Genomic DNA, 14,496 nt, shown 5'->3' with positions numbered 1-14,496 from the left:
TTTTTCTATTGTATATGGTTGTCCTCAGCCACAGCATCTCTGGCTCCTGGCATTAAATTCCAGCAGCAACCCATTCATAGTGACAATCAAAATGCCACCTGATGTACAGAACCATTGAGGACCACAGTTCCGTGACCTGGTCTTCAGTTGTGGAGACTGAGAAACTCAATTTTGATGAGAATTGTTGAGTTTACTTCCAAGTTACTTCTTTTCTGGTATTATTAAGATACCAGCAAAACCCAGAATTGATAGTTAAACTGTTACTAACTGAATGTGGAATTGGGCCAAAGCACTAGGCAGGATGAGCACTGAGTGTTATGCTCTATGTTGGCAAATTGAACTCCAATAAAAAGAAATAAATTTTAAAAAAGGCAAAGCAATACTGGAAGTTTTAGCTAGAGCAATCAGCCAAGAGAAATAAGTAAAAAAAACATTAGGATATGACAGAAAGAAGTAAAATCATCACCATTTGCAGATGAAAAAACAAAGGAATTGGGCCAAAGGTAATTTTTGGTCTTAGATAATAATAGATGATGACTACTGAGTGCTTAACATGTGCTTTGCACTATTCTAAACACTTTCTCCTGTATCTGCTCCCTTAATCTTCATTCATTTCTATAAGGTATATACCATAATTATGTCTACATATTAGGACTTGCTCAATGTTGCTTTATAAGTCTGTTTCATCTAGGATACAGAGAATCCTAGTGAACTATTCCTGCCCTCCATAATAGAGTGTCCTTCTGTGGCTACCAGAATACTTGTATCTACTAGATAATATTTTACTCCCTTGAGCAGGATTGGATAAGCATTGGTAATGTTCTGTCCTTTGGGTCTCTGCTCTTTAGATGCTGCTGTGTGACTACCTTTGTACTAACATAGTCTCTTCCCCATACAGATTACAACATATATGCTTAGGTTACAGCTTTCTGAATAATTTCTGATTTGCTGTAGACTGGTTGAAAGACTCTTTCCACACAGGCCTGTAAGGTTAGATTTGTTTCCTGACTTATTTAACCATGGATCTAGAAACTTGGCTGAAATAAGGTAGCCATACAAATCGGAAACAGATACAGCTCACATTAGTGCAGCTTCCCTTGGTCCCCAGAGTCCCTGATGGAAGGAGTGGTGACATTGTGCAAAAGCAAGGTCTCATAGCATAAGAGAAATTTTTTTCCATGCCTCAGTCCTTTTTTTTCCCATGAAGTTTATATTGCCATTCATAAAGAACAAACACAAACAAATAGGAAATATGTGCAGATATCATCCATAGCCCTCTGGTATCTGTTAGGCTACATCCTTATCCAGGGTGAGAGTGGGAAAAGCAAGGCATCTCTGAGCAGTAGCTCTGCCTCTAGCTTCCCAGAAACTCAGCCCAATTCCCTTTGGAAGTCAAGTTTATTTTATATATATATATATATATATATATATATATATATATATATAATATAATATATATATTATATATATTATATATTATTTTATATATAAATTATATATTTATATATATTTTTATATTTTTATTGGAGTTTGATACCCTAAAAACTACAGAACACTTCTGAAAGAAATTGAGGAAGACACAAAGAGAGGGAAAACTATTCCATGCTCATGGATTGGAAGAATTAATAGTGTGAAAATGTCAATGCTACCCAGGGCAATTTACACATTCTATGCAATCCCTGTCAAAATACCATGGACTTTCTTTAGAGAGTTGGAACAAATCATCTTAAGATTTGTGTGGAATCAGAAAAGACCCCGAATAGCCAGGGGAATATTGAAAAAGAAAACCAGAGCCAGGGGCATCACAATGCCGGATTTCAGGTTGTACTACAAAGCTGTGGTCATCAAGACAGTGTGGTACTGGCACGAAAACAGACACATAGATCAATTGAACAGAATAGAGAACCCAGAAATGGACCCTCAACTCTATGGCCAACTAATATTCGATAAAGTAGGAAAGACTATCCACTGGCAAAGGGACAGTCTGTTCAATAAATGGTGCTGGGAAAATTGGACAACTACATGCAGAAGAATGAAACTAGACCATTCTCTTATACCATGCACAAAGATAAACTCAAAATGGATGAAAGATCTAAATGTGAGGCAAGATTCCATCAAAATCCTAGAGGAGAACACAGGCAACACCCTTTTTGAACTTGGCCGCAGCAACTTCTTGAATTCAAGTTTTGAAGATTCACTTTGGTAGCCTTGAATGGTCCTTGGTGTTTTCCAGAGAAATTTCAATCATTACAGTGTGCCTAAGCCATTCCTAGGATTGGGCATTTCTGCAGATGTCTGAGTTCATCTATTTGAGCTCTGAATTTTGGGGATTCCCTATATGATTATTTGCTTTTTCCTGTCTGTATTCCTGTCAGTATACTAAGTCTACATGTCCACATACCTGTTTTCTTTCCTCAGCATTCACTAGTGAGGTCTGGGTCTGTCAAAAGAGTTGATCTGTTTTAATTTATCTGCTGTGTTTTTCTTTTCCTCTCCTTTATCATTCCAGCATGGGAAAGGCTTTTGATGTATAAGAGCTGGTTCTAAGCCAGTAGACAAGGAGATAGGAATATATTTACATTTACCTAAATGGTTTTGTGTCAGTAGGACACATTTTTCTTATTTTTTTGGAGAAATAGTTGAAAGGAAGTTCAGATTAAGGTCCCCTTGAGTTTAGATCTGAGAACATTAGTGCTTTGAACTTTCACATATGGCAAGTAGAGCGTTTCACCCCAGGTGTTGGGGTCTCCATCTCTCTCCTTCCAAGAATGCAACTCTTTTCCAATTCTGAATCTCAGTTCCATATATATAGAGGGTTTGTAAAACTTTAGGTAAGAAGATAAAATGAAAACGGTGCCAAACTATTTGAGGAGCAGAGGTGGATGGCTTGAGGGCCTAAGAAAGATATCCCTGTTGGATCGCAGTTGCTTATTATGATCTGATGATACAAAGGCATATTTTAAAATATTTCATTTGGAAATAATTTCAAGTTTACAAAAAATTGCAAAAATAAAAGTAGTATAAATAATATACATATACTCTTCACTTAGATTAACCTGTAGTCAACATTTTATCCCATTTGCTTACATACATCATGGCTCTTTACTCCTAAGTATTTCAGTGTTTATTTCCTCAAATTGTTTTTTTTTTTTAAAAAAACATTTATTTATTTATTTTAGAGGGAGTGAGTGAGCAAGGGGAGGGACAAAAGGAGGAGAGAATCTCAAGCAGACTCCCCACTAAGCCTAGAGTCCAGTGTGGGGCTTGATCCCATGACCCTGAAATCATGACCTGAGCCAAAACCAAGAGTCAGAAGCTCAACTGACTGAGCCACTCACACCTCCCAGAGAAATTGTCACAGTACTGTTAACAACTTTATACATTTACGTCGATAACATTTTTATGTGATTTGTTATCCATATTCCAATTTTTCCGGTTGACCTTCTAAGGTCAATGTTACAAGCATTTTTATCCTCTAGTAAGGGAATATTTACTTGTCATTTCTCTAGCTGCTTTTAATATGGAACATTTCCATAGCCTGCCTTCGTTTTCTATTGACATTACTATTTTTGAAGAATACAGTCCTACCTAGATACCCTTTTAAAAATAGAACATTCCTCATTTTGTGTTTGTCTGATGTTTCCATGTGACTAGATTGATGTTATACATTCTTGGGCTGGGATACTGTGTAGGTGATACTGGTGCTAGGATATTCTGAGATACTCTGTCCTTCTGAGAATATCACATCTGGAGGCACATGATATCCATCTATCCCTCAATGGTGATATTAAATTTTGATTACCCAGTCAAGGTGTTGTCTGGCTTCCCTCTGTATAATTACTGTTTATTTTTTTCCTTTTGCAACTAATAAGTGGTATGTGGGTCACACTTAAGAGCCTGCAAATAACCTGCTCTTCATCAAAATTTCCCCTAGATTTAGCATCCACTGATGATTTTTGTCTAAACTAAATCTTTATATACACATACACATATATATGTACTTAAACATACATATACATCTATCTACATACACAGATGCACACACATATGTACATATACCTGTCTACTCAAAATGTATATATACATACACCTATTTAAGAAATCATGAATTTGCACAGCTCCCATTCCAATATGTAGGATTTTTCCTTGCATTCCCCAATCCATATTTGTATATTCCTTCTTCTACAATGAAGACATCAACACATTTACTCAATACTATAACACATCTGAAAGGGTTTCAAAATTATTTCATCCATACCACCATAATAAACCTGTTAAAAAGAGTTCCAGATTTATTGCAATATTCTCTGCCACCCCACAAACCCATCCTGATTGAGGATGTGTATGTTGAGGGTATATAGTCCAATACTCTGTTTACTTGGATTAGTTGTTTCTTATATTTTCTTCTGTTTTCTTTCTCCCGTAGGGTATGGTTATGGTATTTATTTGGAATATAATTAGGTTCAGTTTATTTTATTTTAAAAGATTTTATTTATTTATTCATGAGAGATACCTAGAGATAGAGAGGCAGAGACATAGGCAGAGGGAGAAGCAGGCTCCATGCAGGGAGCCTGATGTGGGACTCGATCCTGGAACTCCAGGATCATGCCTGAGCCAAAGGCAGACACTTAACCACTGAGCCACCCAGGCGTACCAGTTTCATTTTAAAGGCATTTTAAATTTATTTTTACTGGGATCCCTGAGTGGCGCAGCGGTTTAGCGCCTGCCTTTGGCCCAGGGCACGATCCTGGAGACCCGGGATCGAATCCCACGTCGGGCTCCCTGTGCATGGAGCCTGCTTCTCCCTCTGCCTATGTCTCTGCCTCTCTCTCTCTGTGTGTGACTATCATAAATAAATAAAAATTTTAAAAAATTATTTTTACTGATATTATTCATAATCTCAGGATCTCCTCTATTGTTTAATAGAATTAGTTAAGATTAGCATTTATGGTGGAGCTCCCCAGAGCCCCATGTTAAATAAATATCCCCTCAATGAAATGGGATAGATGTATTACAGGTAGTGTTGTGTTAGAGGTCTACCCTGAAACGCTAGCTGATCTTGGTATACCCGGGTAGCAAAGCCAGTTATATAATATTTCTCTCCCTCTGAACATTTTATGGAGTGAAAGTGGAATGTGATATTAACAAAACATCATTTGGGGAATTTGCCAGTCCTTATGCCTGACAATGAGATCAGAACTATATTCTATGTATTTTGGAAACATTTAAAGCTGCTTTTTGCCTAATATGTAGCAGTACTACTATACTGCTAGCTTCCATTGTGATTGGTTTGCACAAGTGCCACACTGGTTGTGAAATGTCTTGATTATTATTCCTTGGAACACCCAATGTGTTCATGGTGGGAATGTGAGTCAGAACTTTTCTATAGCTACTTATTAGGTAAATTGTAGTTCTCTAGATTTCCTTTCTTCCTTCTTCCCCAGCCCCTCCCCACTATTTTTATTTACTTATTTATTTTTGCAGGCTTCTCAAAGTCAACCTGCCCAGCTCAAGAAGGAAGCCAATAAGGAGTTTGTTAAAGATGTTCCCAAGAAGATAAAAGGGAACACACCTGCTCTTGGTTTGGCCAAAAGCAATGAGGTGAATATGGTAAGGTGAGTAAGAAGGGACTCAGAAGGTAGTGTTTTAGCTGGTAAAGGAGAGTACATGACATCCTTTGACCTCCTTTTGTTCCACATCGAGAACATGTTTAGTGAGCCATGGTAGTGATTACCACATTAACCTCTGGGTGCTGAGGTGGACCTAGCTGTGGTTACTGAAGTATTATAGGCCTCTTCTCTCTCTTTCCATGGAATGTGCATATTGAAAGAGCTGTTGTCATTGGGAGGTTTACTCAAAGGTCTTGTGCTCATCTTTTTTCTCTTTTAGTAATTCAGTCCCTGTTTGAGCTAGTCTGTGCTTGAGATTGTGGGGGCAACTTTTCGGGGGATACTCAGCAGCTGGCTGATAGCTTGCCAGTCTGCTTATCTCAGAAGCTTTTGGGAGAGGTTTGTCTCTTATTACTAGAGAGAAATTACTATCTCTCCAGGCCAAAAACCTATGTTTTCCAGTGTTATAGGGAATTGCTCACAGGTTCTGCAAATAGATAGGAGTATTCTCATTTGGATTAGAAGAAGGATTTACCCCTAGGAAAACTTTTATTAGAAGAAGAGTTAGAGAGTGGAGTGAGTCCTTTCTATAGCCTCTCCTCATCCCAGTGGGAATTATTTTCAGGAAAAAAGAGAAGGAATTAGCAAGATAGCTATAGTAGGCTGAAGCATGGGTTCCAAAGGGTAAGAGAAAAAGGTTGGGGAATTCCAGAAAATTTTCGTGTTAGGTCCACAGGACACTTTTCTAATTACCTGGCCGAAAGAAACCAAACCAGATTAGCATTTATCCCTACTTAGTTTCTTGCTGAAATGAAATTCCTGGGATTTCTATGTGTACTTTGACTTTAAGTCCCTGTATTATTTTCTTTTGAATTTCTTTTATAATTCTGACTTTAGCAGGGAAATCCTCACAAAATACCATAAACATTCTTGCCTTCATTCAGGGTTCAGTGGAATGGACCTTAATAATAGCACTAGAACTAGTAGCTGACATTTATCAAGAGCTTACTATAATCACACATTATTCTAAGTGGGGCTTTTTGCTAACAGCTTTATTGAGATATAATTTACACACCATACAATTCACCCATTTAATGTGTGTAGTTCAGTAGCTTTCAGTATATTTGAAGTTAATGCAACCATCACCGCAGTGAATTTTAGAACATTTTCATGAATCCGAAAAACAAAACCCAACTAGCCTGTATCTTAAGCTATTTCCTCTCAATTACCCCATCCTCCCCAGCTTAGGCAATCACTAATCTACTTTCTGTTTCTATAGATTTGCCTATTCTGGACATTTCATATAAATGAAATTATACAATGTGTGATCTCATGTGTTTAGCTTTTTTCATTTAGTATAGTGTTTTCAAGGTTAATCCATATTGTTTCAGGTATCAGTACTTCATTCCTTTTTATCGACCAATAATATTCCATTGTATGAATATACCATACTTTTTTATCTAGTCTTCAGTTGATGGATATTTGGATTGTTTTGACCTTTTGGTTATTGTGAATAGTGTGGCTATGACTTATTTTCAGTTATTTTGTATGTATACCTAGGAATGTAATTGTTGGGTCATATGGTAATTCTGTGTTGAACTCAATGAGGAACTGCCAAACTGTATCTCATAGTGGTGGCACTATTTTACATTCCTAACAGCACTGTATGAGGGTTTCCAATTTTCTACACCCTTGCCAACCCTACTATTTTTTTTTTTTTTATTACGGCTGTTCTAGTGGGTGTGAAGTGATATCTCACTGTGCTTTAGATTTGCATTTTTCTGATGACTAATGATGAGCATCTTTCATGTGCTTATTTGCCCACTTGAATACTTTTTTGAAGGAATGTCTATCAGATCCTCTGCCCATTAAAAAATTTAGTTGTTGAGCTTTTCATTATTGAGTTGTAAGAGTTCTTCATATTTTTAGATACAAGTCCTTGATCAGATATGTAATTTGCAAATATTTCCATCTATTATGTGAGTTGTCTTTTCATTTTCTTGTTGATATCATTTTGAGGCACAAAAGTTTTTAATTTTGATGAAGTCCAACTTGTTTTTTTTGCTTTATTGCTTATGCTTTTGGTGTCCTGAGAGACCATTGCCAGATATGAGGTTATAGAGATTTAATATTTTCTTTTCAGAACCTTAAAGTTTTAGCTCTTAGGTTATTGATTCCTTCTGAGTTAATTTTTGTTGTTAGTGTGTGTTAGGGGTCTAACTTCATTGTTTTATATGTAGATATCCAGTTTTCCTGGCACCATTTGTTAAAAAGACTAATCTTTCTCCACCTAATTATCTTGGCATCCTTGTCAAAAATCAAATGACTATAAATGCAAGTGTTTTTTTCTGAAGTCTCAGTTTTATTCCATTGATCTACATGTCTGTCATTATGCCAATACCATATTATTTTGGTTGTTGTTGCTCTGTAGTGCATTTTGAAATTAGGAAGTGTGACTCCTCCAACTTTTCCCTCTTTTTCAAGATTGTTTTGACTATTTTGGGTTCTTTGCAATTCCTTGTAAATTTTAGAATCAGCTTGTCCGTGTCCACTTATAAGCCAGCTGGAATTCTTACAGAAATTGTCTTGAACTTATAAATCAATTTGGGGAGTATTACCATTTTAAAATTAAGTCTTCCAACCCGCAAACATGGGATATCTTTTTATTTATTTAGATCTTTAATTTCTTTCAACATTTTTGTGGTTTTCAGAATATGTTTTGTATTTCTTTTGTTAAATTTATTTCTAAGCATTTTATTCTCCTTGATGGTGTTGTAAATAGAATTGTTTTCCTAATTTCATTTTTATACTGTTCATTGCAAGGATATGGAAACATGTATGATTTTGGTATATTGATCCTTGTATCATGGAACCTTGCTAAACTTGTATATTAGTTCTAATAGTTTTTGTGTGGATTCCTATGATTTTCTATATATAAATCATGTCATCTAATACACATAGTTTTATTTCTTCCTTTTCAATCTGGAGGCCTTTTATTTTATTTTCTTGCCTAGTTTCCCTGGCTAGAACCTCTAGTACTATGTTGAATGGAAGTGTCAAGAGTTGGATATCCTTGTCTTCTAAGAATTGAGTGGCCAACTTATTCTGGTTTTTCTAAGATTTGCCAAGTTTTAATACTGCATACCAGGAACCCTCTCAGTCACAAACAAGGACAGTTGGTCACTCTATCAAGGAAGCCTACTCTGATCACCCCAGACCTATGATATTATAGATACTCAATACCTATTTCCTATACTATTGTTTCTTAAGAGATGAATTTGGAGAGGCAAACAGGAACCAGATCACCAGGGCCTTGCAGATTATGGCAAAGAGTTTGGAATTTATTCAGAGAATTAGAGGGGCATTGTCCTAAAGCTTCAGCAATGTTATATGACTGCTACACTACAAATATCCCATCCCCTAAAGAAGAGTTGGATACCCTTTTCTTTTCCCTGGTTTTATGGGGAAAGCATTAGTCTCTTACCCTTAAGTATGATATTAGCTTTGAGTTTTTCATAGATGCCCTTTATCAAGTTGAGGAATCTCCTTTCTAATCCTAGTCTATTGAGTGCTTTGTCATGAAAGGGTGTTGTATTTTGTCAAATTATTTTTCTGGATCTATTGAGATGATCATGTTGCTTTTGTTTTATATTCCATTAATATAGTTTGATATACGATATTTTGGATGTTAAAATAATCTTGTATTCCTGGGACAAATCCCACTTAGTCATGATGTATAATACTTTTATTTGTTGCTGGATTTGGTTTGCTAGTATTTTGTGGAGGATTTTTGCACCTGTATTTTTAAGAGATACCACATTATAATTTTCTTGTGATATCTTTGTTTGGTATCAGAGAAATACGGTTTTATAGAATGAGTTGGTAACTGTTTTTATATCTTCTATTTCTTGGGTTTCTTTATGACAAACTGGTATTAATTCTTCTTTAGAAGTTTGGTAGAATTCCCCAGCAAAACCATCTCAGCCTAGACTATTCTTCATGGGTAGTTTGTTTTTATATATATATATATATATATATATATATATATATATATATATATATATAACATTTATTTTTTTTATTGGAGTTCAATTTGCCAATGTATAGCATAACACCCAGTGCTCATCCCATCAAGTGCCCCCCTCAGTGCCCGTCACCCAGTCACTCCCACCCCCCGCCCACCTCCCTTTCCACCACCCTTTGTTCATTTCCCAGAGTAAGGAGTCTCTCATGTTCTGTCTCCCTTTCTGATATTTCCCACTCATTTTTTCTCCTTTCCCCTTTATTCCGTTTCACTATTTTTTATGTTCTCATGGGTAGTTTTTATATTAATTCAATGTTTTTAGTTATTATAGGTCTACTCAGATTTTCTGTTTTCTTTTTTTTTTTTCTGTTTTCTTTTTAAGTCAGTTTGTGTCTTCTCAGGAATTTGTCCATTTCGTCTAAGTTATCTGATTAATTGGCATGCAGTTGTTTTGAACTGTTCTTTGTTTTACATGTTTTCATTGCCTATTAATTAATCAAATCTTCACATCAACCGTATGAAGGAGGTAATATCCCCATTGTATAGGTGAAAAAAGTGAAGCACAGATAACTTGCTCAAGGTTACCCAGCCAGTAAGTGGAGGAGCCAGGATTTGAATCCAAGCAGTCCAGCTCCAGAAGGCATACTCTTTATCATAACTAGGTTATCTGAAGACAACCTTTAAAAGTTCTCATCGGGAGGGACCTGGAATCTATCTGGCTATGTGGAATCTCTCCAGGTACTTCTTTTTCTTAAACAATACAGTGGTTTTTAAATTATATTCATTGAGTTGCACAGCCATCACCACTATCTAATTTTAGAACTTTTTAACACGCCCCCAAATTTTATTTTTTTTATTTATTTTTATTTTTTTAAAGATTTTATTTATTTATTCATGAGAATTCACAGAGAGGAGAGAGAGAGAGGCAGAGACACAGGCAGAGGGAGAAGCAGGCTTCATTCAGGGAGCTCGACGAGGGACTCAATCCTGGGTCTCCAGGATCACTCCCTGGGCTGCAGGCAGCGCTAAACTGCTGAGCCAACGGGGCTGCCCACGCCCCCAAAATTGAACCCATTAGTAGCCCCTTTTCATTTCCCAGTCCCCCATTCTATACCCCCCTTCCCTGCCCCTTTCTAGCTATAGGCAACCACCAATATGCTTTTTTTCATGGATATTTCTCTATGGGTATGCCTATTCTGGACATATCTTATAAATGCAATCATATGATATCTAGTTTGGACGCACCTACTCTTATTCAAACTGATGATTGTATTTGCCTTCAGTTCTCATTCTGATTTCTAGTCTTCCAGTGATTTGGTCATACTAGGTTAGTCACTAATTGAATATGAAATCCTGTTCAAAACAAAAGCTTTGAATCTGACATATGTTAAACAAATGTCTATTTTGGTCTTTTTATTCTCTTCACTGCAAAGTATCTCATGAATAGCTTAGGTTGAAGGGGATGTGGTTAGATACCACCAACATTAAGTACCAGCCCACCGTTCTTTTCTAAGACTTCATAAGCCTCTCATAAGCTTCTCTCTTATAATTCTCTCATAAGCCTTCAAGCAGTATTAATTTCAGCCTGCATTTTACCAGATGCCTGGTGGTTATAGACAAAGAAAAATGCAGCTAGTGAGGGAGACTTATATAATAGCAGATAACTCATACTCGTACAATGTGGTATTATAATAAAGACTTTGTATATAAATGAAATAATTCATATATAAGAAAGCCTAACATGGATTTCAGGAAGAATTTTTCAGAAAAGTGTGAGAACCTAGCTAGCCTAGGCCACAGAAATTATACAGTGTACTACTTATTTGATTCACTATGGTACCCATGATTTTTTTTACCCTTTAATCTGTCTCTTGAGGTTGAAGCCCTTTCCTCTTTTATACTTTTGGTAAATACAGCAACAAAGTGAGATGGTTGTTGAGGATTCTAGGAACTATGTTCTTCTTACCCAGACATTGTTTCTTTTACAGTTATAAGCTGGAATCCTCACCAGGAGTAGTCTCTACTACCTTGGTACCAAATATTACAGAGAAACCACTCATTCTGGAGAGATCTACCACCTCCGGAACAATCACTACTGAGGAGGCATCATTTTTCAGAAAGCCATTAATTTTAAAAGAGGAATCCACTACTGAGGACACAGGCCTTATCAAGAGGTCATTGTTTTTAAAGAAGTTCACAAATAAGGGAGAGATATCCCTCATGGAGAAACCAACATCTGTACAGGAGGAGGCTGACAGCAATGATGAGTTTGTTGTAAAGCTGATCACTTTTGGGAAGAAGCATAAAACTGAGGAGGTAGCCATCACCAAAGGAACATTATCCTTAAAGAAGATGTGCACATATCAGGAGGACTTGGCTTTGCAAGACATCGCTGTTGAAGAGAATTCCTTCTTTATGGAACCAACAAACTTCAGAAAGAAGCCTAAAACAGACGATGTAACCCCCACCAAGAAGATGTTATCTTTAAAGAAGAAGAAGTATATCACTCTGGGGAAGGTGTCCCGTATGAAGAAACCACTAGTATTGCAGAAGACCAACTCTGAAGATGAGTCCCCCCTCATTAAGGAGCCACTGGCTTTCAAGAAGAAACCTACCAAGAAGGAGACAACCTTCACCTTGAGGCCATTATCTTTAAAGAAGTGTACTACTCAGGGGAAGATGGCTCACTTGAAAAAGCCATTAGAATCCCAGAACACCTCTGGAGAGAAGGCACTCATTAAGGAGCCATTGTCTTTTAAAAAGAAGCCTATCACTAAGGAGGAGTCTCTCTTCCAGGAGTTTTCTGCATCGCAAGAGAAGCACACCACTGATAGGGAGGTGGTCCTCTTGAAGAAGCCACAGGTACTGCAGGAGGAGAAAGACAGTAAGGATAAATTTCTTATGGAGCCAATGTTCCTTAGGAAGAAATGTACTACCAAGGAGACAAACCCCACCAAGAAGCCATTACCTATAAAGAAGAAGTGTACCATTCAGGGGAAGATGTACTACTTGAAGAAGCCACTAGTATTGCAAAAGACCACCCCTGGAGAGGAGTCATTTGTTAAGGAGCCACTGTCCTTTAAGAAGAACACCACTGAGCTGTCCATGTTGCAAGAGAAGTACACCACTCAGGAGGAGGTGTCTGTCTTGAAGAAGGCCTTGACCTTGCAGAAGACACTTACTGAGGAGGAGTCACATTTAAAGGAGCCTTTGGCTTTTAAGAAGAAACATACCACTGAGGAGGCAACCCCCACCAAGAAACTATCATCTCTGAAGAGGAAAAGGTTTACTGCTCAGGGTAAGAGGTCCTGCTTGATGAAGCCACTAGTATTGCAGACCTCCTCTGGAGAGAAGACACACATTAAGGAGCCATTGTCCTTTAAAAAGAGGTCCGCCATTGAGGAGTCTTTCTTTAAGGAATCACCTGTGTTGCAAGAGAAACATACCATGCAGGGGGAGGTGGCCCTTTTGGAGAAGCCAGGGGCATTGCAGGAGAATGTCAGTAGTGAAGATGAATTTCTTATGGAACCAATTTCCTTTAGGAAGACACATACCACAAATGAGGTGGTCTCTACCAAGGAGCCTTTATCTTTAAAGAAGAAGAAGTGTACCACTCAAATAACGATGTCCATCTGCCAAGAACTGTTGGACTTGCAGAATATAATTAGCAAAGATAAGGCTTCCTTCTTTATGGAGCCAGTGTCACTTAGGGAGAAGTCTTTAGCTGAGGAGGTAATCCTTACCAAGACACCATTATCTTTAAAGAAAAAGGAAATCACTCAGGGGAAGATATTCCTCTTAAAGAAGCCACTGGTCTCAGAGAAGACCACCTCTGAAGAAGAGTCACTCTTTAAGAAGCTATTGCCCTTTAATAAAAAGTCTACAACTGAAGGGGAGTTCCTCTTCCAGGATCCATCAGTACTGCAAGAGAAGCATACCACTCCACAGGAGGTATCCCTCTCAACTAAGCCATTGACCTTGCCAGAAAAGACCACCACTGAAGAAGAGCCCTATATTAAGGAACCATTGACCTTAGAGGAGAGGCCTACTACTAAGGAGGAATTCCTTTCTCAGGAGCCATTTTCATTGCATGCTAAACCTACCAACGAAGATGAATCCCTCTTCTGGAAGGCTTTGGGCTTGCAAAAGACTCAAACCAAGGAGGACTCCTTGAAGAAGCTATTGACTTTGCAGGAGAAAAACACTACTGATGAGGAATCCCTTTTAAATAAACCATCAATTCTGAAGGAGGAGCTCTCCACTAAAGTGGCAACAAGCATTGAGAAGGAATTATCTTTAAAGAAGAAACCCACTGCTCAGGGGGAGGTATTCCTCTTGAAGAAGCAGTTGGCCTTGCAAGAGAACATTACCAATGAAGAATCCCTTATTAAACAGCCACTGGCTTTTCTGAAGCCCAGCATTGAGGAGGCCATCCTAAGGGAGTCCTTGGCCTTGCAGGAGAAGCCCAGAAGTGAGGAGGAGACCCTTTTCAAGGAGCCATTGTCCTTTCAGGAGAAACCTACCCTCAATGAAGCATTCCATTTCAAGGAGATAATTTCCTTGAATGAGAAACACAGCACTGGGAAGGAGTTGTCTTTGAAGGAGCCATTGGCCTTGCAAGAGAATCCCACCCAAAAGGAAGATACCTCTCTTGAAGATTCCTTGATCCTCCAAGTTGAAACCAGCTCACGTGTGCCCAGCACTCCTCCTGAATCCAGAGCAGGCATGTCCAGTGTGGGCAAGTTGAGTACCACAAGCAAGTCCAGTGTTTGTGAATCCAGTTCCAATAAACCTTCCTCATCTTGGGGCGAGAGCTCACAGAAGGAGGTATTCTGTTCTCTCTTCTTAAATTAAATGACGTGT

General features: G+C 37.8%; 1 protein-coding gene across 7 annotated transcripts in view; it reads left to right on the top strand.

Annotated features, from left to right (window-relative positions):
• CCNB3 (cyclin B3) overlaps positions 1 to 14,496 on the top strand; it is a 90,055-nt gene that overhangs the window by 20,255 nt on the left and 55,304 nt on the right. For all 7 annotated transcript variants that reach the window (XR_012026458.1, XR_012026459.1, XM_072816706.1 and 4 more), the window contains exons 4-5: positions 5,485 to 5,615; positions 11,622 to 14,460. Coding sequence is in view for 5 of the 7 variants with exons in the window: in XM_072816706.1 (XP_072672807.1) it covers positions 5,485 to 5,615; positions 11,622 to 14,460 (2,970 nt within the window). In the remaining 2 variants the exon portion in view is untranslated. The remainder of the gene's footprint in view (positions 1 to 5,484; positions 5,616 to 11,621; positions 14,461 to 14,496) is intronic.

The sequence above is a fragment of the Canis lupus genome, chromosome X (assembly GCF_048164855.1).
Source record: "Canis lupus baileyi chromosome X, mCanLup2.hap1, whole genome shotgun sequence".
NCBI lineage: Eukaryota > Metazoa > Chordata > Mammalia > Carnivora > Canidae > Canis > Canis lupus.
This window is presented reverse-complemented; position numbering and strand designations above follow the sequence as displayed.